The sequence below is a fragment of the Oncorhynchus mykiss genome, chromosome 9 (genome assembly GCF_057628025.1).
Source record: "Oncorhynchus mykiss isolate SJ-2025 chromosome 9, ASM5762802v1, whole genome shotgun sequence".
NCBI classification, from domain to species: Eukaryota; Metazoa; Chordata; class Actinopteri; order Salmoniformes; family Salmonidae; genus Oncorhynchus; species Oncorhynchus mykiss.
The window spans coordinates 2026430-2051325 of NC_143030.1; the positions used below are offsets into that span (position 1 = coordinate 2026430).

Below are 24896 nucleotides of genomic sequence, written 5' to 3' on the forward strand. Positions count from 1 at the left end.
GAATAATTTTGCACGCCCAATTTTTTCAGTTCTTGATTTGTTAAAAAAGTTTGAAATATCCAATAAATGTCGTTCCACTTCATGATTGTGTCCCACTTGTTGTTGATTCTTCACAAAAAAATACAGTTTTATATCTTTATGTTTGAAGCCTGAAATGTGGCAAAAGATCGCAAAGTTCAAGGGGGCCGAATACTTTCGCAAGGCACTGTATATATCTACACTCAGTGTGTCGTCGTGATCTCTGTTGGAATCGCCCTTTCTGTTGGAAGTTCATCCGCCCCTCTCTCTGCGTCTCTGGAATCTTTGGTTAGAATGGCTACTTCAGAGTAACATTCAGAAATGTTCTTATAGAATAGATGTTTTGGCGGTTGTCGGCCTTCGCATTCCATGGTATAGAATTCCTCGCTGCAGACTAGTAATTTGTATCAAAGATTTGCTCTTATTCTGTCGGTATTGATAGTCTCAGAGTTTTAACAACCATTACAACCTTAGCTTATACTCAGGTTTATGGTCTCTACTCAAACCTTAGCCCTCTCGTGGCAATCGAGGTAAGCTGGTCTAAAGGGAAATTCCCAAGGTGGGGGTTATATCCAGAACAAAAAAAAAACAAAAAAAAGCTGTTCCATGATGCCAGATCAATATCTGTGCTCATGGGGCAGGCCTATGACTTCTTTAAACTCCAAAGGGAATTGGAGTTTCCTTCATTAAACAGTTTATAATCACATTACATAATTTCACAAATAGTTTAATCTTTACTCATTCATTTTATACAACAATTCGATGCAAGTCTCACAAACTGAGACTCTTGTATAAACAGAGTTATGGTGATGTGGCTGTATTGTCTAAACGAAATGGACCGGTCGTAACTGGATTCTCCCCCGACCGTGTACACATTCTCCAAAACATGGACATTGTTCCAGTTCTCTAGTTCGGTGCTGTGGAAGAGGTTTGTTTGTTCTGCTGTGAAACTCACTCTCTCTATACTGTCTGGCCATGAGGAGAGAGACTCCTCTAGGAACTGCATGCATGATTAAAACCTCTTAAGGCTAGGGGGCAGAATTTTCACTTTTGGATAAATAGCGTGCCCAATTTCAACTTCCTGCTACTCATGCCAAGAATATAAGATATGCATATTATTATTATTATTATTAAAACACTCTGAAGTTTCTAAAACTGTTGGAATCATGTCTGTGCATATAACAGGCAAACCCCCGAGGACTTAACTGTTCAGAATACCTTTGTTTTGCCTCTCTATTTTTCCTGACTTCTTATTGCCAAGGGAAATTTCATAGGAACTTGTTTTCACTTCCACTGGATGTCACCAGTCTTTGGTATTTGGTTGAGGTTATTCCTTCGTGCAATGAAGAAGTAGGCCAACTCGGAACTGGGGACACTAGTGTGGATTACGCAAGACGTGATAAGGAGCGCTGGTTTGTTTACTTTCTTGTATTGAATACAGATTGCCCCGTATACAATTTGATAGATTATTAACATTTAAAAATACCGAAAGTTGTATTACAAAAGTAGTTTGAAATATTTTGGTAAAGTTTATAGGCAACTTATGTAATATTTTGTAGTGACGTTGCGTTTTGGTAAGCTGTTTTTTTCTGGATCAAACGCGCTTTATAAATGGACATTTTGGATATATATGGATGGAATTAATCGAACAAAAGGACCAATTGTGATGTTTATGGGACATATTGGAGTGCCAACAAAAGAGGCTCGTCAAAGGTAATGCATGTTTTATATTTTATTTCAGCTCTAAAGTTTCACTGCTAGTGCAGATGGCGCAGGCTATCAGATAATAGCTTCATATGCTTTCGTCGAAAAGCATTTTTAAAATCTGACATGTTGGCTGGATTCACAACGAGTGTAGCTTTAATTTGGTATCTTACATGTGTGATTTAATGAAAGTTTGAATTTTATAGCATTTTATTTGAATCTGGCGCTCTGCATTTCACCGAGCAATTGGCCAGTTGAGACGCTCGCGTCTCCCCTATCCGTAAAAGGTTAAAGGATGAGTAGAGGGATTAAACCTTGAGATTGTAAAAAAAAAGATTAGCTGCGGTTGAAAGCAAGCAGGTAGTGGGACATTTGAAGTAGAGGTATGAGAAACATTCTTTGACAGTTTCTGATGAATGTTGCTTGGTTTTATAGTTAGGTAACACCAGGGAATTTGAGCAGGAAGTTAAGGTATTATCATCTGTTTCCATTATGTGGAGCAGTGTCCAGTAATACAATTCAGTTTCAAATTGGGTGGAAATGTTTTTGAAAGGTATTTAAATTATTTCAGAAGGTCAGGGAAAGAAGAGGGAGAGGAAATATTTTATTAGGTGTCGATGACATTCCCATGAGACCTGATCAATCTCATTGGAAAGTGATCAGAACAGGTGGGATTAAATTATAAAATGAATGAAAAACACCAGTCTCTATTCAAATCGTGCCATTACTTAGACATTCTATTATTTCATTAGGAAATAATAAAGAGTTGTAATCTAAGTTGACTAGTTATTGGAATATGTTTGAATTAACATGCTGTTTTTGAATCACAAAGGGAATTTACCAGTCTGCACATAGAAGGGTAATTTACCAGTTCCCTGGTTCTGGTCTTTAAGTAAATATGCAGACGTACTTGTTCAGTCTGCATATAGAAGGGAAATATATATGTTAATGAGGGATGACAGTTACTCCAAATGGATTGTGATATATGTATTGATGATTTCATTTTTTGTTTCGATACAAATTTTACCAGATTGGGAGTGTGGGATTCTAGGAAGGGTTAGGGCAACAACTCCATGATCTGTAACTCTTCCGAGAGGTCGCCAGTAGAATAAAAGAGTTATCATGGAAGGTGATGTCAGATTGTGTTTTACTAATTTAACCACAGACAGTGTGTGTGAATCTCAAAGCCCTTCCTAACCGGTTTTAAGAAAGGGCAACAAGGGTGTGCAATACGGCAGTGACTTTTTAGCACTTCTGAGTCTACACACTGCCAACAGTTTGGACTAAAGTAAAGCATTGAGTTACTGATGTTTCATTACCAGGCCACTCATGACAGGAAGGGACCTTCTTGCAGTTCCTTCCGCTTCCACTGGATGGCAACAGTCTTTAGAAATTGGTTGAGGTTGTTCCTTTGTGTAATGAAGAAGTTCGGCCATCTTGAACGAGGGTCACTTGAAGTGTACTGTTAGATAGAGGCGCGTGACCAGAAAGCTAGCTCCAGTTTGTTTTCTTCCTGTATTGAACACAGATCATCCTGTCTTCAATTTTATCTATTATTTATGTAAAACAAATACATAAAGTTGTATTACAAGTTTGAAATGTTTTGGCAAAGTTTACAGGTAACTTTTGAGATATTTTGTAGTCCCGTTGAGCAAGTTGGAACCGGTGTTTTTCTGGATCAAACGCGCCAAATAAATTGACATTTTGGATAAATATTGACGGAATTAATCGAACAGGAGCAGAAGAGAGGAGAGAGCAATGAGGGGAGACGGAAGTAGAAAATGAGAGAGGAGAGCAGAGTGGAACAGAGGAGAGGAGAGCAGAGTGGAACAGAGGAGAGGAGAGCAGAGTGGAACAGAGGAGAGGAGAGCAGAGTGGAACAGAGGAGAGGAGAGCAGAGTGGAACAGAGGAGAGGAGAGCAGAGTGGAACAGAGGAGAGGAGAGCAGAGAGCAGAGTGGAACAGAGGAGAGGAGAGCAGAGTGGAACAGAGGAGAGGAGAGCAGAGTGGAACAGAGGAGAGGAGAGCAGAGTGGAATAGAGGAGAGGAGAGAGGAGAGCAGAGTGGAACAGAGGAGAGGAGAGCAGAGTGGAACAGAGGAGAGGAGAGCAGAGTGGAATAGAGGAGAGGAGAGAGGAGAGCAGAGTGGAACAGAGGAGAGGAGAGCAGAGTGGAACAGAGGAGAGGAGAGAGGAGAGCAGAGTGGAACAGAGGAGAGGAGAGCAGAGTGGAACAGAGGAGAGGAGAGAGGAGAGCAGAGTGGAACAGAGGAGAGCAGCGTGGAAGAGAGGAGAGGAGAGCAGAGTGGAACAGAGGAAAGGAGAGCAGAGTGGAACAGAGGAGAGGAGAGAGGAGAGCAGAGTGGAACAGAGGAGAGCAGCGTGGAACAGAGGAGAGGAGAACAGAGTGGAACAGAGTGGAACAGAGGAGAGGAGAGAGGAGAGCAGAGTGGAACAGAGGAGAGGATAGAGGAGAGCAGAGTGGAACAGAGGAGAGGCGAGCAGAGTGGAACAGAGGAGAGTGGAACAGAGGAGTGGAGAGAGGAGAGCAGAGTGGAACAGAGGAGAGGAGAGAGGAGAGCAGAGTGGAACAGAGGAGAGGAGAGCAGAGTGGAACAGAGGAGAGCAGAGTGGAACAGAGGAGTGGAACAGAGGAGAGGAGAGAGGAGAGCAGAGTGGAACAGAGGAGAGGAGAGCAGAGTGGAACAGAGGAGAGGAGAGAGGAGAGCAGAGTGGAACAGAGGAGAGGAGAGCAGAGTGGAACAGAGGAAAGGAGAGAGGAGAGCAGAGTGGAACAGAGGAGAGGAGAGAGGAGAGCAGAGTGGAACAGAGGAGAGGAGAGCAGAGTAGAACAGAGGAGAGGAGAGAGGAGTGGAACAGAGGAGAGGAGAGCAGAGTGGAACAGAGGAGAGAGGGGAGCAGAGTGGAACAGAGGAGAGAGGAGAGAGGAGAGCAGAGTGGAACAGAGGAGAGGAGAGCAGAGTGGAACAGAGGAGAGGAGAGAGGAGAGCTGAGAGAAGGAGAAGAAAGAAGAGTAGATAAAAGGAGAGGAGGAGGAGTAAGGCCAAGTGCTCACCACCGGCAATCTGGATGGGGCCCAAAGTGGCTTAAAATTGACAGACTGAAGCCGTGGCTATATAATACACCACATGGTTAGTCAAATTTCCTTTAATTAGGCTAAACATGTTTGTGCATATTTAGTCTATACCTAGTCTACAGCGTTATGTGTTTATTTCTGAGCCAACTCCACCAGGACCTCGATGGCCCAAGGGGTCTGGGAGCATTCAACATCGAGGAGGATGAGAGGAGAGGGAGGAGGAGGAGAGGGAGGACGAGGAGGAGGAGGAGGAGAGGGAGAGGCCAGGTGGAGAAGCCTAAGACCAGGCAGCAGTTCTGGGCTCGGTTCAGAGAGGAAGGAGGAGGAGGAGGAGAGGGAGAGGCCAGGTGGAGAAGCCTAAGACCAGGCAGCAGTTCTGGGCTCGGTTCAGAGAGGGAGGAGGAGGAGGAGAGGGAGAGGCCAGGTGGAGAAGCCTAAAACCAGGCAGCAGTTCTGGGCTCGGTTCAGAGAGGGAGGAGGAGGAGGAGAGGGAGAGGCCAGGTGGAGAAGAGGAGGTAAAAACATGTGTTTTCAAATGCAGTGATGAAACCAATGTTCCATCATGTGTGTTGGATAAACTAAAACAAACGGCTATTGATCACTTTTTCTGTTTTGTGCTGTAATTAGCTCATGGATCCATATCTTGCTGGCCTCCAGGACAACCTAGACAGGAGGTTCCAACACCGGGAGATTCTGGGGGCCTTCAGTGTGTTGGGACCTCAGGCTGTGTTCTCTAGTGAGAGGATAAACACCTGGAGATTCTGGGGGCCTTCAGTGTGTTGGGACCTCAGGCCTTCAGTGTGTTGGGACCTCAGGCTGCGTTCTCTAGTGAGAGGATAAACACCTGGAGAATCTGGGGGCCTTCAGTGTGTTGGGACCTCAGGCCTTCAGTGTGTTGGGACCTCAGGCCTTCAGTGTGTTGGGACCTCAGGCTGCATTCTCTAGTGAGAGGATAAACACCTTCAACCTGACCCTCTCCAGGCAGTTCTTCAAGCGCAGAGGCTGCTTTTCTCCAAGAGTGACCATCTTACAAGCAACATGTGTTAGTTGGAGCATTCAAGGTACGGCATGAATACGATTTTTTTGAAGAGGACATTTTAGGCCAGTGTTGCCCTTTTTCCTGTTGAAGTACCACTCTGTTGACTCTTTAATGTTGGAGATCTTGTAGTTTTTCATGTTGAAGTATCACTCTGTTGACTCTTTAATGTTGGACATCTTGTAGTTTTTCATGCATCTCAGGGGTTGGACTAGCTGATGGCAATGACAAAGCTGGCCTTGCAGTTTGATGAGTGGGGGCAGTCTACCCCTGCCTTAGCCAGCTGGCAGCAATCACACTGACTATACCAGTGTCTTCCGTTAATTGTGAGGGACTTCTCTGCAATGAAACGAGTAAGAACATTTAAATGTGAAAGTAGATCCTCTTTATCCCTTTCCTTTCTTCTTATTATCTCTGTTATTGCAGGTCAAAACAGACTTGAGGAACAGACTGCAGTGAGAGCATCTTGCCGCCTGCATGTGGCTCTCCAACAAAAAACTGTCAGAACCTAGAAATAGATTTCCAACTGCTTTCTTTGGTGATGAATATAAATTAGTGTTCCTCTGTTCATTTTGTCAAGATAAACTTTTTTATTTGAGAAAGAAGGACTCTGCTGTTTTTCTGCAGCACACCTTGTAACTATAGTTACTTTACCAATACGTTACTGAGCTCATTTCTGGGGGTGGAAATTATATTTTAGGTTTGAGTTTTTTCCTTTTAAAAAAGTCACCATAACCAAGCTTTTCAGTACCAAGCTTTTTTTAGGGGGTGGCTGCAACCCGGCAAAAAAGGGGGGACCCTCACTAACTTTTCCCCAACAACTAACACATTTTCCAAAAGAAACACTGGAACACATCAACTTCATAGAACAGCGAACACACATATCTTTCACACAACACACACTTTGAGTAGGACAGACCAGAACAACTGACTGACACACACACACACACACACACACACACACACGAGTAGGGCAGACCAAAACAACTGACACACACACAGTACGTGAAAGTTGAGGTGTGTGTCGTGGTGAAAGGAGAGGTCATGTTATTCAGAAAGTTGTTCTTCAGAGGTAGCAGCATCACAGGGTAGAGCCTTCTGATACCTTCTAACATCTTCAGAGGGAAGAACAAAAGTTATTTAAAAAGTTATCACCCGACTAAACTCTAAAGACATTTATATCTACATCAGTCAGTCAATTAATTCATTCTTATTTACCTTCAGTCTCATTCTGAATGTCACAAAACTCTTGTATATCTGCATGAACCCTAGCATAAATGATGAATCAGCGAGATACAAATTGGCTTAATTATTTATTTACTAAAAATAAAATGTAAAAATGTTTTTTTTAAATCACACAGAATTACATATACACAGAATGGATCATACTTTGATTAGTAATTATGTCATAAAGGAAAACGTCCTTAGGGGACGGAACAGATACAATGGCTGGTAACACAAAGAAAGGGGGTTGGGCTTGAATGAAAGCGCGGGAAGACTGAAGAACAAATGGGAAAGCTATCGTAAATACAGAATCTTATGCATTCTAAATTACCGCCAATTTGGAAAAGGAAAATGCAAGAAATATAAATGCAAGAGATCCAGCAGGGATCTCTTGTCTTCTGAAGAATGTCTCTGGTGGTAAACTGGACACGTTATAGTATCGTCGTTGTGTGTTAGACTGGATACGTCGTTTGTCCTTTCCTAGCCCACATTTACAGTGGCTGCTGCTAACTCATCGGCTAGGATGTATCACTTCTGGAGTGATTAAGAGTTCAAAGTTCATACCAAGTTGCCATACTTGTAAGCTCATGCTATATTCTGGCTGGTATAGTCGAAATTCATCCTTTCGGCATGTCGATCGTCACCTTCACATTGAACACGATGCGAATTTCGTTAGGTTATTATCTTAGCCCTTTTAACGCAGGAACCGTCGTCCTCCCGTCCTCGGAACACAAAGTTAAATTTTTGTCAACGGGCTTATATAGTTGTGGGAGAGAGGGGCATGTTTCATAGTTTACAACCAATGTCTGTTCACTTGGGCGGGGCCACCGAGTGAGCAGAGTTTTTACTCTATGGAAACCATTCTCTCATTTAGAAATAAATGTAATCTAAAATTACATTTCATCTTTTCACAAATAGTTTCATATTTAAACATTTAAATTGCACAACAATCCCATGTGAATCTGATAACTAGAATGTGTAGACTTTCCAAGACACAGTTTATGTCGTCCTGTCATCAGTAATAATATCTCAGACAACAACTGATCTGACATCATATTCTTTAAGTACCAACGCATATTTTCAACTGGTTGGATTACCGAAATATGGTTCCGTTCCCCAACCTATGTTAACAAAGGGCTTTGCATGAGTCCATTCTGTAGAGTAGAGAGAGAAAAGGGGGTATTTATGGGGGTCATAAACCTCACCAACAGGCCAACGTCATAACGTCTGTGCTCACATGGGCCACTGACTTGGTTCAGACTTCATATGAAAAACAATTCTCTCATAAATAAGTTTCCTATTTAATGATATACGTTCCAACATTTGGATGTGAATCTAATCACTGGGAAATATACACATTCAGAGAAACAGTTATGTTGTTCTACTGTCCTTAGTGACATCACAAATTAGTAATGACTTCGACATGGTTGTCCTGAGCGCTCTGGAGCAGGTTTTATCAAAGACCTCTGTACTTTGCGCCGTTCATCTTTCCCTTGATCCTGACTAGTCTCCCAGTCCCTGCCGCTGAAATCATCTCCACAGTATGACGCTGCCACCACCATGCTTCACAGTAGGGATGGTGCCAGGTTTCCTCCAGACGTGACGCTTGGCATTCAGGCCAAAGAGTTCAATCTTGGTTTCATCAGAGCAGAGAACCTTGTTCTCCTTCTCCCCCAGATCTGTGCTTCGACGGGTCACCGGTTCGAATCTCAAGTCCGCCTGGGAAAAGGTGCGAAGTGGGACGGAAACAGGAGAGCTGCTGGCATCAGTGTCTCTCCTGCCTCGAGTCTCATCTCATTCAATTGAGCTCTCTTGAGGGGTTCCCGTTCAATGGCACTGCATATTAGAATGAGAGGTTGATTTAGAAAAGGCCAGTTAGAGCAAACTTAAAATGTACATAGCTTTCTACATCAATATGTTAAATACTTTGATATTTGAACTATCAACATGTTGGGCACATCGCAAACATACCTGATAGATCGACGGTTTCACCTACAAGAACAGACAGAGATTAAGAACCCGGGACCTCAGCCTTGCAAACACACATATACAGCCCACCTGAGTTAAATGTAGACAGTCCCACCAATGAAAAGCTATGGAGTCGGGGAGGAGTGATTTTACAAGTCTGTTTGTAATAGAATAGAGGTAATTAAGGTGGAGTGATTGAACTAAAGCTCACAATATTGTGATGAAAGCATTGGGACAGTTAGAGACGCCTCACCTGTCACGCATTGACGTTTCCCACGTCGATTTCCGACCACATATCCCATTGCCGCGGCCACTGCAGCCACTGCCAGACAAAGCCCAACTGTCCAGTAGAACTGGCACGGCTTGGGAAAGATGTCATCTGAAACACAGAAGCCATGTCGAACCCATTACGTACTATCATACCAATTGACTGGTTTGGACCTCCAGATTGCTAATCTACGAAAGAACATTGGCAGCGTGGTGCAAACAAAATAATAATTTCATAAAACATTTTCAAAAACTTCCAAATGTAAATTCAAATGTTTACAAAACAGATCCCTCACCAGGAATGCGAATCTGCTTCGTTCTGAAGGTGTTCTGCTGTTGAACTCTACAGGTGAACCAGTTGTTGTCAGTCTGCTGTATGGTGACATTTCGTCTCACAGTGAAGAAACCCTCAGTGTCAGTCTCGGTCTCTGTAGGTCCAGCAGCAGGGAGGATGGTTCCATTGTTGTCCAGCCACTCCAGCTCAGGTCCAGGGTACCAGCCTTCGGACTCACACCTCAGGACCAGCCCACTACCATTAGTTCCTTCAATAGAGAGGACTGGCTGAGATCCAGGGCCTGCAAAAATTAAAGTTAACACAGGGGTGAGATTCCTGTTATGAAAATGAATGGACTGCTTAAAATGGGATTTTCCCTCTTCAGAATATTACTCTTTCTTAACACCCAGTGGACCATTAACCTCTTGGAACACTAGGGGCAGGATTTCATTTTTGGATGAAAAAACGTTCCCGTTTTAAACAAGATATTTTGGCACGAAAAGATGCTCGACTACGCATATAATTGACAGCTTTGGAAAGAAAACACTGACGTTTCCAAAACTGCAAAGATATTATCTGTGAGTGCCACAGAACTGATGCTACAGGCGAAACCAAGATGAAACTTCAAACAGGAAATGAGCAAAATTTTTGAGGCGCTGTTTTCCATTGTCTCCTTATATGGCTGTGAATGCGCCCTGAACGAGCCTACACGTTCTGCCGTTTCCCAAACGAAGAAACAGTAATATTAACTAACACCCAGTGGACCAATAAGAAACAGTAATATTAACTAACACCCAGTGGACCAATAAGAAACAGGGTGTTAGTTAATATTACTGTTTCTTATTGGTCCACTGGGTGTTAGTTAAAATTACTGTTTCTTATTGGTCCACTGGGTGTTAGTTAATATTACTATTTCTTATTGGTCCACTGGGTGTTAATATTACTGTTTCTTAATGGTCCACTGGGTGTTAATATTACTGTTTCTTATTGGTCCACTGGGTGTTAGTTAATATCACTGTTTCTTAATGGTCCACATTTAATGTATAACACATGTATTTTCATCAACATTTGTAAATGAGTATTTCTGTAAATTGATATGGCTCTCTGCAAAAACATTGCATGTTTTGGAACTACTGAACATAACACGCCAATGTAAAATAAGATTTTTGGATATAAATATGAACTTAACCGAACAAAACATGTATTGTGTAACATGAAGTCCTATGAGTGTAATCTGATGAAGACCATCAAAGGTTAGTGATAACAATTCTCTCTATTTGTGCTTTTTGTGACTCCTCTCTTTGGCTGGAAAAATGGCTGGGTTTTTCTGTGAGTTGGTGGTGACCTAACATAATTGTTTGTGGAGCTTTTGCTGTAAAGCATTTTTTAAATCAGACACTGGAATGAAACCTGTTAGGGATAGGGGGCAGCATTTTCACTGTTGGATAAATAGCGTGCACAATTTCAACTTACTGCTACTCATGCCAGGAATATATTATATGCGTATGATTAGCAGGTGTGGATAGAAAACACTGAAGTTTCTAAAACTGTTTCAATCATGTCTGTGACTATAACAGAACTTATGTAGCAGGCAAAACCCAGAGGAGTAACTGTTCCGATTTTTTTTTTTGTGCCTTTGACCGTTCCCTCAGGTGTCTTTGCCAAGGGATATTTGATAGCGACCATTTTACAGTTCCTACGACTTCCACTGGATGTCTCCAGTCTTTGGAATTTGGTTGAAGTTAATCATCTGTGCAATGAAGAAGAAGCACATCCTGGAACAAGGTTACACTGTTGAGAGTTATGCAAGACGAAAAAAGGAGCATGTTTTGTTTACTTGCTCTATTGAAAACAGATTCCCCCGTCTACAATTTGATCGATTATTAACGTTTAAAAATTAACGTTTAAAAATACCTAATGTTGTATTACAAAAGTAGTTTGAAATATTTTGGCAAAGTTTATTGGCAACTTTTGAAATGTTTTGTAGTGACGTTGTGTTTTGGAAAGCAGTTTTTTTCCGGATCAAACGCGCTTTATAAATGGACATTTTGGGTATATATGGACGGAATTAATCGAACAAAAGGACCAATTGTGATGTTTATGGGACATATTGGAGTGCCAACAAAGAAGCTCGTCAAAGGTAATGCATGTTTTATATTTTATTTCAGCGTTTTGTGTAGCGCCTGCTACGCTAGCTCTTTTGTTTACTACTGGTTCAGATGAGTGCATGCTATCAGATAATAGCTTCTTATGCTTTCGCCGAAAAGCATTTTTTAAACTCTGACATGTTGGTTGGATTCACAACGAGTGTAGCTTTAATTGAGTATCTTACATGTGTGATTTAATGAAAGTTAGAATTTTATTTGAATCTGGCGCTCTGCATTTCCCCAGGCAATTGGCCAGTTGAGACGCTAGAGGTATTAATGGTCCACTGGGTGTTATTATTGTTGCTTTTTGGAAACTCACTTGATTGTGATGGTTGTCTTGGGGGAGATGAATATTTTTTGTCATCTATGAAAAATAGATGAATGACATTGTGATAATCTCAATGAAAAATGTGCTGATGACATAATAACACAAAGCACAAAGGAAAAGGCAACATTTTGGTAATTTATATAAATAAGGATCAGACATTGTACTTGACAGAAAATAACATCTGATGTGTATATAAACTACACTAGTATTTACATGACTCACCGACCAGGAGTTGTGTGTATATATAGTATACATACTTATTTTCCACCATAATTTGCAAATAAATTCATTAAAAATCCTACAATGTGATTTTCTGGATTTTTTTTCCTCATTTTGTCTGTCATAGTTGAAGTGTACCTATGATGAAAATTACAGGCCTCTCATCTTTTTAAGTGGGAGAACTTGCACAATTGGTGGATGACTAAATACTTTTTTGCCCCACTGTATATATACTACACTAGTATTTACATGACTCACCGACCAGGAGTTGAACGACAGGTCTCTGAGTCCTGCTCACTGTTGGAATGAAGCAGGTGTAGCTTCCAGCATCAGAGAGAGTAACTCTGGTCAGCTTTAAGGAGACGTTGCTGTTCTTCAGTTCTTCTTTGAACAGTGATGTCCTTCCCCTGTAGGATGGATTCTGGTCCTCTTCAGAGTCACGATGGTCGCGGTAACAATGTGCCTCTTTTGGCTTCAAGTCTGGTCTGAGCCACTCCACTGTGTGGTTCGCAGCATTCATAGTGGGGTTCAGGTAACAGGGAAGGATGACATCACCACCCGCTACGGCATGAACCCTGGACATTGGAGCAACAACCTGAACCTGGCCTGAAAAAACAAAATCAGAGTGAATATCTTTAAGACTAAATGTTGTTAACTTATCAAAAAATAAGTTTAGTAACAGGGTAGAGTTTAGTACTTAGTAGCATATTTTGTATTTGTCGTGAACAGACTCACGTAACTTTACCCAACAGGAGAATGAACACCAAATCAGAACAGATTCAACAGCTGGGCGATAGTGAATTATAAAAACAATAAGTTGTTTATATTGATGGGAGAAATAACCACATTATTCACCATCTGGATGTCAGTGACACGTATAGGCCTACTGCTGCATTCAAGACAATTGGGAACTCAAAATAATACACAAAATAAGTGAAATCATGTGCACCACTTTTGTATTCAGTTGCCGATATGAGTTTGCTTCCCAGATGGTCGCCGGCGTTAACGGTTTCCAACTGTTTTTCTACCAAACATATTTATAAACGCTTTTTTTTCGTAACCATCTGGATTTCACCCTGATACAGCAGTATACTCAAATGGAAATGGGGCATGACCGGCAAGCCGGCAGCACAACGTCGGGACACAGGAAATATCAGGGTGACAGCTAAAGCTTTAAATCCACTGAAAACATACTAGTTACGGCATTAACGGCAGGTAGCCTAGTGGTTAGAGTGTAGAGGAGGCAGGTAGCCTAGTGGTTAGAGTGTAGAGGAGGCAGGTAGCCTAGTGGTTAGAGTGTAGAGGAGGCAGGTAGCCTAGTGGTTAGAGTGTAGAGGAGGCAGGTAGCCTAGTGGTTAGAGTGTAGAGGAGGTAGGTAGCCTAGTGGTTAGAGTGTAGAGGAGGCAGGTAGCCTAGTGGTTAGAGTGTAGAGGAGGTAGGTAGCCTAGTGGATAGAGTGTAGAGGAGGTAGGTAGCCTAGTGGTTAGAGTGTAGAGGAGGTAGGTAGCCTAGTGGTTAGAGTGTAGAGGAGGTAGGTAGCCTAGTGGTTAGAGTGTAGAGGAGGCAGGTAGCCTAGTGGTTAGAGTGTAGAGGAGGCAGGTAGCCTAGTGGTTAGAGTGTAGAGGAGGCAGGTAGCCTAGTGGTTAGAGTGTAGAGGAGGCAGGTAGCCTAGTGGTTAGAGTGTAGAGGAGGCAGGTAGCCTAGTGGTTAGAGTGTAGAGGAGGCAGGTAGCCTAGTGGTTAGAGTGTAGAGGAGGCAGGTAGCCTAGTGGTTAGAGTGTAGAGGAGGCAGGTAGCCTAGTGGTTAGAGTGTAGAGGAGGCAGGTAGCCTAGTGGTTAGAGTGTAGAGGAGGCAGGTAGCCTAGTGGTTAGAGTGTAGAGGAGGCAGGTAGCCTAGTGGTTAGAGTGTAGAGGAGGCAGGTAGCCTAGTGGTTAGAGTGTAGAGGAGGCAGGTAGCCTAGTGGTTAGAGTGTAGAGGAGGCAGGTAGCCTAGTGGTTAGAGTGTAGAGGAGGCAGGTAGCCTAGTGGTTAGAGTGTAGAGGAGGCAGGTAGCCTAGTGGTTAGAGTGTAGAGGAGGCAGGTAGCCTAGTGGTTAGAGTGTAGAGGAGGCAGGTAGCCTAGTGGTTAGAGTGTAGAGGAGGCAGGTAGCCTAGTGGTTAGAGTGTAGAGGAGGCAGGTAGCCTAGTGGTTAGAGTGTAGAGGAGGCAGGTAGCCTAGTGGTTAGAGTGTAGAGGAGGCAGGTAGCCTAGTGGTTAGAGTGTAGAGGAGGTAGGTAGCCTAGTGGTTAGAGTGTAGAGGAGGTAGGTAGCCTAGTGGTTAGAGTGTAGAGGAGGCAGGTAGCCTAGTGGTTAGAGTGTAGAGGAGGCAGGTAGCCTAGTGGTTAGAGTGTAGAGGAGGCAGGTAGCCTAGTGGTTAGAGTGTAGAGGAGGCAGGTAGCCTAGTGGTTAGAGTGTAGAGGAGGCAGGTAGCCTAGTGGTTAGAGTGTAGAGGAGGTAGGTAGCCTAGTGGTTAGAGTGTAGAGGAGGTAGGTAGCCTAGTGGTTAGAGTGTAGAGGAGGTAGGTAGCCTAGTGGTTAGAGTGTAGAGGAGGCAGGTAGCCTAGTGGTTAGAGTGTAGAGGAGGTAGGTAGCCTAGTGGTTAGAGTGTAGAGGAGGCAGGTAGCCTAGTGGTTAGAGTGTAGAGGAGGTAGGTAGCCTAGTGGTTAGAGTGTAGAGGAGGTAGGTAGCCTAGTGGTTAGAGTGTAGAGGAGGTAGGTAGCCTAGTGGTTAGAGTGTAGAGGAGGCAGGTAGCCTAGTGGTTAGAGTGTAGAGGAGGCAGGTAGCCTAGTGGTTAGAGTGTAGAGGAGGCAGGTAGCCTAGTGGTTAGAGTGTAGAGGAGGTAGGTAGCCTAGTGGTTAGAGGAGGTAGGTAGCCTAGTGGTTAGAGTGTAGAGGAGGCAGGTAGCCTAGTGGTTAGAGTGTAGAGGAGGCAGGTAGCCTAGTGGTTAGAGTGTAGAGGAGGTAGGTAGCCTAGTGGTTAGAGTGTAGAGGAGGTAGGTAGCCTAGTGGTTAGAGTGTAGAGGAGGCAGGTAGCCTAGTGGTTAGAGTGTAGAGGAGGTAGGTAGCCTAGTGGTTAGAGTGTAGAGGAGGCAGGTAGCCTAGTGGTTAGAGTGTAGAGGAGGCAGGTAGCCTAGTGGTTAGAGTGTAGAGGAGGTAGGTAGCCTAGTGGTTAGAGTGTAGAGGAGGCAGGTAGCCTAGTGGTTAGAGTGTAGAGGAGGCAGGTAGCCTAGTGGTTAGAGTGTAGAGGAGGTAGGTAGCCTAGTGGTTAGAGTGTAGAGGAGGCAGGTAGCCTAGTGGTTAGAGTGTAGAGGAGGTAGGTAGCCTAGTGGTTAGAGTGTAGAGGAGGCAGGTAGCCTAGTGGTTAGAGTGTAGAGGAGGTAGGTAGCCTAGTGGTTAGAGTGTAGAGGAGGTAGGTAGCCTAGTGGTTAGAGTGTAGAGGAGGTAGGTAGCCTAGTGGTTAGAGTGTAGAGGAGGCAGGTAGCCTAGTGGTTAGAGTGTAGAGGAGGCAGGTAGCCTAGTGGTTAGAGTGTAGAGGAGGCAGGTAGCCTAGTGGTTAGAGTGTAGAGGAGGTAGGTAGCCTAGTGGTTAGAGTGTAGAGGAGGTAGGTAGCCTAGTGGTTAGAGTGTAGAGGAGGTAGGTAGCCTAGTGGTTAGAGGAGGTAGGTAGCCTAGTGGTTAGAGTGTAGAGGAGGCAGGTAGCCTAGTGGTTAGAGTGTAGAGGAGGCAGGTAGCCTAGTGGTTAGAGTGTAGAGGAGGTAGGTAGCCTAGTGGTTAGAGTGTAGAGGAGGTAGGTAGCCTAGTGGTTAGAGTGTAGAGGAGGTAGGTAGCCTAGTGGTTAGAGTGTAGAGGAGGCAGGTAGCCTAGTGGTTAGAGTGTAGAGGAGGCAGGTAGCCTAGTGGTTAGAGTGTAGAGGAGGTAGGTAGCCTAGTGGTTAGAGTGTAGAGGAGGTAGGTAGCCTAGTGGTTAGAGTGTAGAGGAGGCAGGTAGCCTAGTGGTTAGAGTGTAGAGGAGGCAGGTAGCCTAGTGGTTAGAGTGTAGAGGAGGCAGGTAGCCTAGTGGTTAGAGTGTAGAGGAGGCAGGTAGCCTAGTGGTTAGAGTGTAGAGGAGGCAGGTAGCCTAGTGGTTAGAGTGTAGAGGAGGCAGGTAGCCTAGTGGTTAGAGTGTAGAGGAGGTAGGTAGCCTAGTGGTTAGAGTGTAGAGGAGGCAGGTAGCCTAGTGGTTAGAGTGTAGAGGAGGTAGGTAGCCTAGTGGTTAGAGTGTAGAGGAGGCAGGTAGCCTAGTGGTTAGAGTGTAGAGGAGGCAGGTAGCCTAGTGGTTAGAGTGTAGAGGAGGTAGGTAGCCTAGTGGTTAGAGGAGGTAGGTAGCCTAGTGGTTAGAGTGTAGAGGAGGCAGGTAGCCTAGTGGTTAGAGTGTAGAGGAGGCAGGTAGCCTAGTGGTTAGAGTGTAGAGGAGGTAGGTAGCCTAGTGGTTAGAGTGTAGAGGAGGTAGGTAGCCTAGTGGTTAGAGTGTAGAGGAGGTAGGTAGCCTAGTGGTTAGAGTGTAGAGGAGGCAGGTAGCCTAGTGGTTAGAGTGTAGAGGAGGCAGGTAGCCTAGTGGTTAGAGTGTAGAGGAGGTAGGTAGCCTAGTGGTTAGAGTGTAGAGGAGGTAGGTAGCCTAGTGGTTAGAGTGTAGAGGAGGCAGGTAGCCTAGTGGTTAGAGTGTAGAGGAGGCAGGTAGCCTAGTGGTTAGAGTGTAGAGGAGGCAGGTAGCCTAGTGGTTAGAGTGTAGAGGAGGCAGGTAGCCTAGTGGTTAGAGTGTAGAGGAGGCAGGTAGCCTAGTGGTTAGAGTGTAGAGGAGGCAGGTAGCCTAGTGGTTAGAGTGTAGAGGAGGTAGGTAGCCTAGTGGTTAGAGTGTAGAGGAGGCAGGTAGCCTAGTGGTTAGAGTGTAGAGGAGGTAGGTAGCCTAGTGGTTCGAGTGTAGAGGAGGCAGGTAGCCTAGTGGTTAGAGTGTAGAGGAGGCAGGTAGCCTAGTGGTTAGAGTGTAGAGGAGGTAGGTAGCCTAGTGGTTAGAGTGTAGAGGAGGCAGGTAGCCTAGTGGTTAGAGGGTAGAGGAGGCAGGTAGCCTAGTGGTTAGAGTGTAGAGGAGGCAGGTAGCCTAGTGGTTAGAGCGTAGAGGTGGCAGGTAGCCTAGTGGTTAGAGTGTAGAGGAGGCAGGTAGCCTAGTGGTTAGAGGGTAGAGGAGGCAGGTAGCCTAGTGGTTAGAGGGTAGAGGAGGCAGGTAGCCTAGTGGTTAGAGGAGGCAGGTAGTCTAGTGGTTAGAGTGTAGAGGAGGCAGGTAGCCTAGTGGTTAGAGTGTAGAGGAGGCAGGTAGCCTAGTGGTTAGAGTGTAGAGGAGGCAGGTAGCCTAGTGGTTAGAGTGTAGAGGAGGCAGGTAGCCTAGTGGTTAGAGTGTAGAGGAGGCAGGTAGCCTAGTGGTTAGAGTGTAGAGGAGGCAGGTAGCCTAGTGGTTAGAGTGTAGAGGAGGCAGGTAGCCTAGTGGTTAGAGTGTAGAGGAGGTAGGTAGCCTAGTGGTTAGAGTGTAGAGGAGGCAGGTAGCCTAGTGGTTAGAGTGTAGAGGAGGCAGGTAGTCTAGTGGTTAGAGTGTAGAGGAGGCAGGTAGCCTAGTGGTTGGAGGGGCGGCAGGTCACCAGTTAACCCACTGTTCCTAGACCAGTTAGCCCACTGTTCCTAGGCTGTCATTGTAAATAAGAACGTGTTCTAGTTAAATAAATGTCAAATAAAACCCGAAAGTCAACTGTTCTCTAAAATGTTTTCCATATATAGACAAACCCTGTGTGTTTTAATAAAACCAACTATATGCTTGTATTATGCTGTTTGATGAAATAAGACAAATTACTTGAGATAAAAATAAAAAAATCTGACCATCCCCCTACTGGCTCTCTCAGATTCTGCCACATCAGGAAGTAGCAGACTGAAGATGACAATAACACGAGGAGTCCATAACAAATAGCTGTCCCGAGCTCACTGGCGCGGGAAACTGAGGGCCCAGAATAATTATACAATGTTGCATGTTCGCTAGCACAAGTGTCGGGACAGACCCTGTTGGGCTGTATCACAGCCTGGTAAGGCTACTGCAACTCCCTCAACCGCAGGGCTCTCCAGAGGGTGGTGTGGGGGCAAACTACCTGCTCTCCAGGACACCTACACCACCCTCAACCGCAAGGCTCTCCAGAGGGTGGTGTGGGGGCAAACTACCTGCCCTCCATGACACCTACAACACCCTCAACCGCAAGGCTCTCCAGAGGGTGGTGTGGGGGCAAACTACCTGCCCTCCATGACACCTACAACACCCTCAACCGCAAGGCTCTCCAGAGGGTGGTGTGGGGGCAAACTACCTGCCCTCCATGACACCTACAACACCCTCAACCGCAAGGCTCTCCAGAGGGTGGTGTGGGGGCAAACTACCTGCCCTCCATGACACCTACAACACCCTCAACCGCAAGGCTCTCCAGAGGGTGGTGTGGGGGCAAACTACCTGCCCTCCATGACACCTACAACACCCTCAACCGCAAGGCTCTCCAGAGGGTGGTGTGGGGGCAAACTACCTGCCCTCCATGACACCTACAACACCCTCAACCGCAAGGCTCTCCAGAGGGTAGTGAGGTCTGCACAACGCATCACCGGGGGCAAACTACCTGCCCTCCAGGACACCTACACCACCCTCAACCGCAAGGCTCTCCAGAGGGTGGTGTGGGGGCAAACTACCTGCTCTCCATGACACCTACACCACCCGATGTCACAGGAAGGCCATAAAGATCATCAAGGACAACAACCACCCGAGCCACTGCCTGTTCACCCCGCTATCATCCAGAAGGCGAGGTCAGTACAGGTGCATCAAAGCTGGGACCGAGAGACTGAAAAACAGCTTCTATCTCAAGGCCATCAGACTGTTAAACAGCCACCCCACTAACTCAGAGAGGCTGCTGCCAACACACTGAGACCCAATCACTGGCCACTTTAATACATGGATCACTAGTCACTTTAAACAATGCCACTTTAATAATGTTTACATATCTTACATTACTCATATCACATGTATATACCGTATTTATTATACCATCTATTGCATCTTGCCTATGTCGCACGGCCATCGCTTATCCATATACTTCTTTGTACATATCCTCATTTCATTCCTTTACACTTGTATGTATACGGTAGTTGCTGTGAAATTGTTAGGTTAGATTACTCGTTGGTTATTACTGCATTGTCGGAACTAGAAGCACAAGCATTTCGCTACACTCGCATTAACATCTGCTAACCATGTGTTTGTGACCATTAACATCTGCTGACCATGTGTTTGTGACCATTAACATCTGCTAACCATGTGTATGTGACCAATAACATCTGCTAACCATGTGTTTGTGACCATTAACATCTGCTAACCATGTGTTTGTGACCATTAACATCTGCTGACCATGTGTTTGTGACCATTAACATCTGCTAACCATGTGTTTGTGACCATTAAAATGTGATTTTGAATAGTTGATACAATGTTTTAAGTTTGTAGCAGACAGGTGAAGCCAATGTGATTCATAGGATATTCATTTTTAATCAGGATATTTTCTACCTGCAATGTTTTTATTTGTTGGTTATTTTACAATAATTGGAAATGGTAATAGAAGTTCCTTTTTATCATTTTCATTCTGACAAAATGATCTTGAGATATGAAGACGTTATTATAAATGAAAACCAGAACTGGCAGATGGGTAGCATCACCGCCTGGTAGAGGGCAGTGTTACGACCTAGTACATCACCGCCTGGTATGGCAGCTGATTGGCCTCTGACCGTAAGGTGCTACAGAGGGCAGTGTTACGACCTAGTACATCACCGCCTGGTATGGCAGCTGATTGGCCTCTGACCGTAAGGTGCTACAGAGGGCAGTGTTACGACCTAGTACATCACCGCCTGGTATGGCAGCTGATTGGCCTCTGACCGTAAGGTGCTACAGAGGGCAGTGTTACGACCTAGTACATCACCGCCTGGTATGGCAGCTGATTGGCCTCTGACCGTAAGGTGCTACAGAGGGCAGTGTTACGACCTAGTACATCACCGCCTGGTATGGCAGCTGATTGGCCTCTGACCGTAAGGTGCTACAGAGGGCAGTGTTACGACCTAGTACATCACCACCTGGTATGGCAGCTGATTGGCCTCTGACCGTAAGGTGCTACAGAGGGCAGTGTTACGACCTAGTACATCACCGCCTGGTATGGCAGCTGATTGGCCTCTGACCGTAAGGTGCTACAGAGGGCAGTGTTACGACCTAGTACATCACCACCTGGTATGGCAGCTGATTGGCCTCTGACCGTAAGGTGCTACAGAGGGCAGTGTTACGACCTAGTACATCACCGCCTGGTATGGCAGCTGATTGGCCTCTGACCGTAAGGTGCTACAGAGGGCAGTGTTACGACCTAGTACATCACCGCCTGGTATGGCAGCTGATTGGCCTCTGACCGTAAGGTGCTACAGAGGGCAGTGTTACGACCTAGTACATCACCACCTGGTATGGCAGCTGATTGGCCTCTGACCGTAAGGTGCTACAGAGGGCAGTGTTACGACCTAGTACATCACCGCCTGGTATGGCAGCTGATTGGCCTCTGACCGTAAGGTGCTACAGAGGGCAGTGTTACGACCTAGTACATCACCACCTGGTATGGCAGCTGATTGGCCTCTGACCGTAAGGTGCTACAGAGGGCAGTGTTACGACCTAGTACATCACCGCCTGGTATGGCAGCTGATTGGCCTCTGACCGTAAGGTGCTACAGAGGGCAGTGTTACGACCTAGTACATCACCGCCTGGTATGGCAGCTGATTGGCCTCTGACCGTAAGGTGCTACAGAGGGCAGTGTTACGACCTAGTACATCACCGCCTGGTATGGCAGCTGATTGGCCTCTGACCGTAAGGTGCTACAGAGGGCAGTGTTACGACCTAGTACATCACCGCCTGGTATGGCAGCTGATTGGCCTCTGACCGTAAGGTGCTACAGAGGGCAGTGTTACGACCTAGTACATCACCGCCTGGTATGGCAGCTGATTGGCCTCTGACCGTAAGGTGCTACAGAGGGCAGTGTTACGACCTAGTACATCACCGCCTGGTATGGCAGCTGATTGGCCTCTGACCGTAAGGTGCTACAGAGGGCAGTGTTACGACCTAGTACATCACCGCCTGGTATGGCAGCTGATTGGCCTCTGACCGTAAGGTGCTACAGAGGGCAGTGTTACGACCTAGTACATCACCGCCTGGTATGGCAGCTGATTGGCCTCTGACCGTAAGGTGCTACAGAGGGCAGTGTTACGACCTAGTACATCACCGCCTGGTGTGGCCACTGCTACTCACCATATTCCTACAACTACCCTGTACTCCCACATATTCACTCTGCACCCCCTGTATAAAGCCTTGTTATTGTGTTACTTTATAAAGAAATGTACTTTAGTTAATTTAGTACATTTTTTCTTAACTATTTATTGAACTGCATTTTTGGTTAAGGACTTGTAAGTAAGCATTTCACCGTAAGGGAAAGGTGGATACTAGTCAGTAGTACAACTGAATGCATTCAACTGACATGTGTCTTCCACATTTAACTCCTCTGAATCAGAGAGGTGCTGGGGGCTGCCTTAAATCAACATCCACGTCCTTGCCGCCCGGGACAGTGGTCTACTACACCTGTTGTATACGGAGCATGTGACAAATACAATTTGATACTGCTGATCAGAGATACAGCGGTCTAATGTATAGACACTACCGTGTACAGGGCATGAGAGAACACAGGGCATGAGAGAACACAGGGCATGAGAGAACACAGGTCAAGAGAGAACACAGGGCATGAGAGAACACAGGGCATGAGAGAACACAGGGCATGAGAGAACACAGGGCATGAGAGAACACAGGGCATGAGAGAACACAGGGCATGAGAGAACACAGGGCATGAGAGAACACAGGGCATGAGAGAACACAGGGCATGAGAGAACACAGGGCATGAGAGAACACAGGGCATGAGAGAACACAGGGCATGAGAGAACACAGGGCATGAGAGAACACAGGGCATGAGAGAACACAGGGCATGAGAGAACACAGGGCATGAGAGAACACTGGGCATGAGAGAACACAGGGCATGAGAGAACACAGGGCATGAGAGAACACAGGGCATGAGAGAACACAGGGCATGAGAGAACACTGGGCATGAGAGAACACTGGGCATGAGAGAACACAGGGCATGAGAGAACACAGGGCATGAGAGAACACAGGGCATGAGAGAACACAGGTCAAGAGAGAACACAGGGCATGAGAGAACACAGGGCATGAGAGAACACAGGGCATGAGAGAACACAGGGCATGAGAGAACACAGGGCATGAGAGAACACAGGGCATGAGAGAACACAGGGCATGAGAGAACCATGTGGCTGTGTGTGTCCCACATCGCACCCTGTCAACTACATAGTGAACCTCTGCTGATCAGGCTCCTGGTCAACAGTAGTGTCCTTTATAGGGTATAGGCTGCTATGTGGGATGTACCCTGTGACTTCCATTTCCTTCACCATCTTGTCTCAGTCCTCTGACAACACACTGTCATGTCACCACCTATGTCACCACCCCCCCCCCCCCCCCCCATCTTGTCTCAGTCCTCTGACAACACCCATTTCACCCCCACATCTTGTCTCAGTCCACTAGCTCATAATTTGAGGTGGGACAGCAAATAACAGACGTGCAATGAGGACACACTCATACACTTGATACATTGTACTTCACGTTCCTTGATCAATGAAACGGGATCACTGAACAACATGAAATTAACAGCAGGTGTCCTAGAATGATAATAGGATCTGCACAGCTAACTGGCTACTGTGTCACTGAAACCTTTATTTAACGAGGTCAAGTCAGTTAAGAACAAATTCTTATTTACAAGGACAGCCTACACGGGCCAAACCCAGGCGACGCTGGGCCAATTGTGCGCCACCCTATGGGACTCCCAATCACAGCCGGTTGTGATACGGCCTGGAATCGAACCAGGGTCTGTAGCGACGTAATGAAATGCAGACCTCTGCACCACTAGGGAGCTACAATTGACCATAATGTCAACATGATTTGCTAACGTTAACTAGCTACGTAAACCTGCATCTGGATGATCTAAGATGATAGCAAGTTGAGAATAACACCACAGAACTTCACATCGTATTGTGAATAACAACATTATTTCACTTTAGGATGTATCTTTGCTAGCCAGCTTCCATTGTTTTACCAGCTAGCTAGGTAGCTAAGCGCTGTTGTGAGAAACCCACCTTCGGTTGTTGTTGAAAGACAGCAGAAGCACAACCAGCAGAAATGCAAACCATAACGAGAAAATATATACATTTTACAAGCAATGTTACGTTTGATGCCGTTATTACTAGTGAAGTTAGTTTCACACTGTACTTCTTCCTGAAATGACGTTCCCAGCAGTGGTCTTCTTCTTCTTCTTCTTCTATGAGGTTTAACGGCGGTTGGCATCCAATTTGTTGCATTACCACCACCTACTAGCCTGGAGTACTCCCTTTAAAAAAACTCCCTTTAAAAAAAAATGTACTGAATAAATACCCTACCATCTAACACTATAGTCATTAATTTCAAAATTATATAAAATAAAATAAAACACCCCCCCCCCCCCCCCTACTCCACTAATTAAATGAATGCATTCCTACCTCATTGCCATCACCCTGAAAGGATGGGACATCACCACTGTTACTCTTTCTATTGTCAAGTCTCCCACACACCCAAATACCTCTCTGCTGCTGCTACCACAACCTCTATTTCCTGAGACTTACGTTCCATCCCTGCTGTCCAGTTGATAACCGTTGATATAAATACTAACAATCCAATCTTACTGAAACTTATTTCACTGTTTGTCCCTCTGTACTGGTATATCTCTACTACTCTCACCACTCCTCCCTCTGTCCTGGTATATCTCTACTACTCTCACCACTCCTCCCTCTGTCCTGGTATATCTCTACTACTCTCACCACTCCTCCCTCTGTCCTGGTATATCTCTACTACTCTCACCACTCATCCCCCTTAACCCATCTTCCTCTACTTTCTTCACTGCCTCAGCATATGACAACTTCTGATCCACCAGCTCCATGGGCATCCCTACTTTACACTACTTTCCCCAATACTACACATTCCTTTGTCTCATGCCCATCTGCACATTTCTCACACCTTGGACCCTCGCTCCTACACACTGTTGCCACCTTGGACCCTCCCTCCTACACACTGCTGCCACCTTGGACCCTCCCTCCTACACACTGCTGCCACCTTGGACCCTCCCTCCTACACACTGCTGCCACCTTGGACCCTCCCTCCTACACACTGCTGCCACCTTGGACCCTCCCTCCTACACACTGTTGCCACCTTGGACCCTCCCTCCTACACACTGCTGCCACCTTTGACCCTCCCTCCTACACACTGTTGCCACCTTGGACCCTCCCTCCTACACACTGTTGCCACCTTGGACCCTCCCTCCTACACACTGTTGCCACCTTGGACCCTCCCTCCTACACACTGCTGCCACCTTT

The 24896-nt window shown here is 45.6% G+C and overlaps 1 protein-coding gene across 4 annotated transcripts; it reads right to left on the reverse strand.

Annotated features, from left to right (window-relative positions):
• Positions 1-7154: 7154 nt before the first annotated feature.
• LOC110535266 (butyrophilin subfamily 1 member A1) lies at positions 7155-23815 on the reverse strand. 4 transcript variants are annotated; one of them, XM_021620163.3, is made up of 7 exons: positions 23628-23815; positions 12540-12887; positions 12054-12098; positions 9610-9888; positions 9300-9425; positions 9050-9070; positions 7155-8914 (listed from the first exon to the last, which is right to left on the reverse strand). In XM_021620163.3, the coding sequence occupies exons 1-7, from the start codon at positions 23698-23700 to the stop codon at positions 8877-8879; spliced, it is 930 nt and encodes a 309-aa protein (XP_021475838.3). In that variant the 5' UTR covers positions 23701-23815; the 3' UTR covers positions 7155-8876. The 4 variants fall into 4 exon arrangements, with proteins under 4 accessions (XP_021475838.3, XP_021475839.3, XP_036842923.2 ...); XM_021620164.3 differs by lacking the exon at positions 12054-12098; XM_036987028.2 differs by lacking the exon at positions 9050-9070.
• Positions 23816-24896: the final 1081 nt, after the last annotated feature.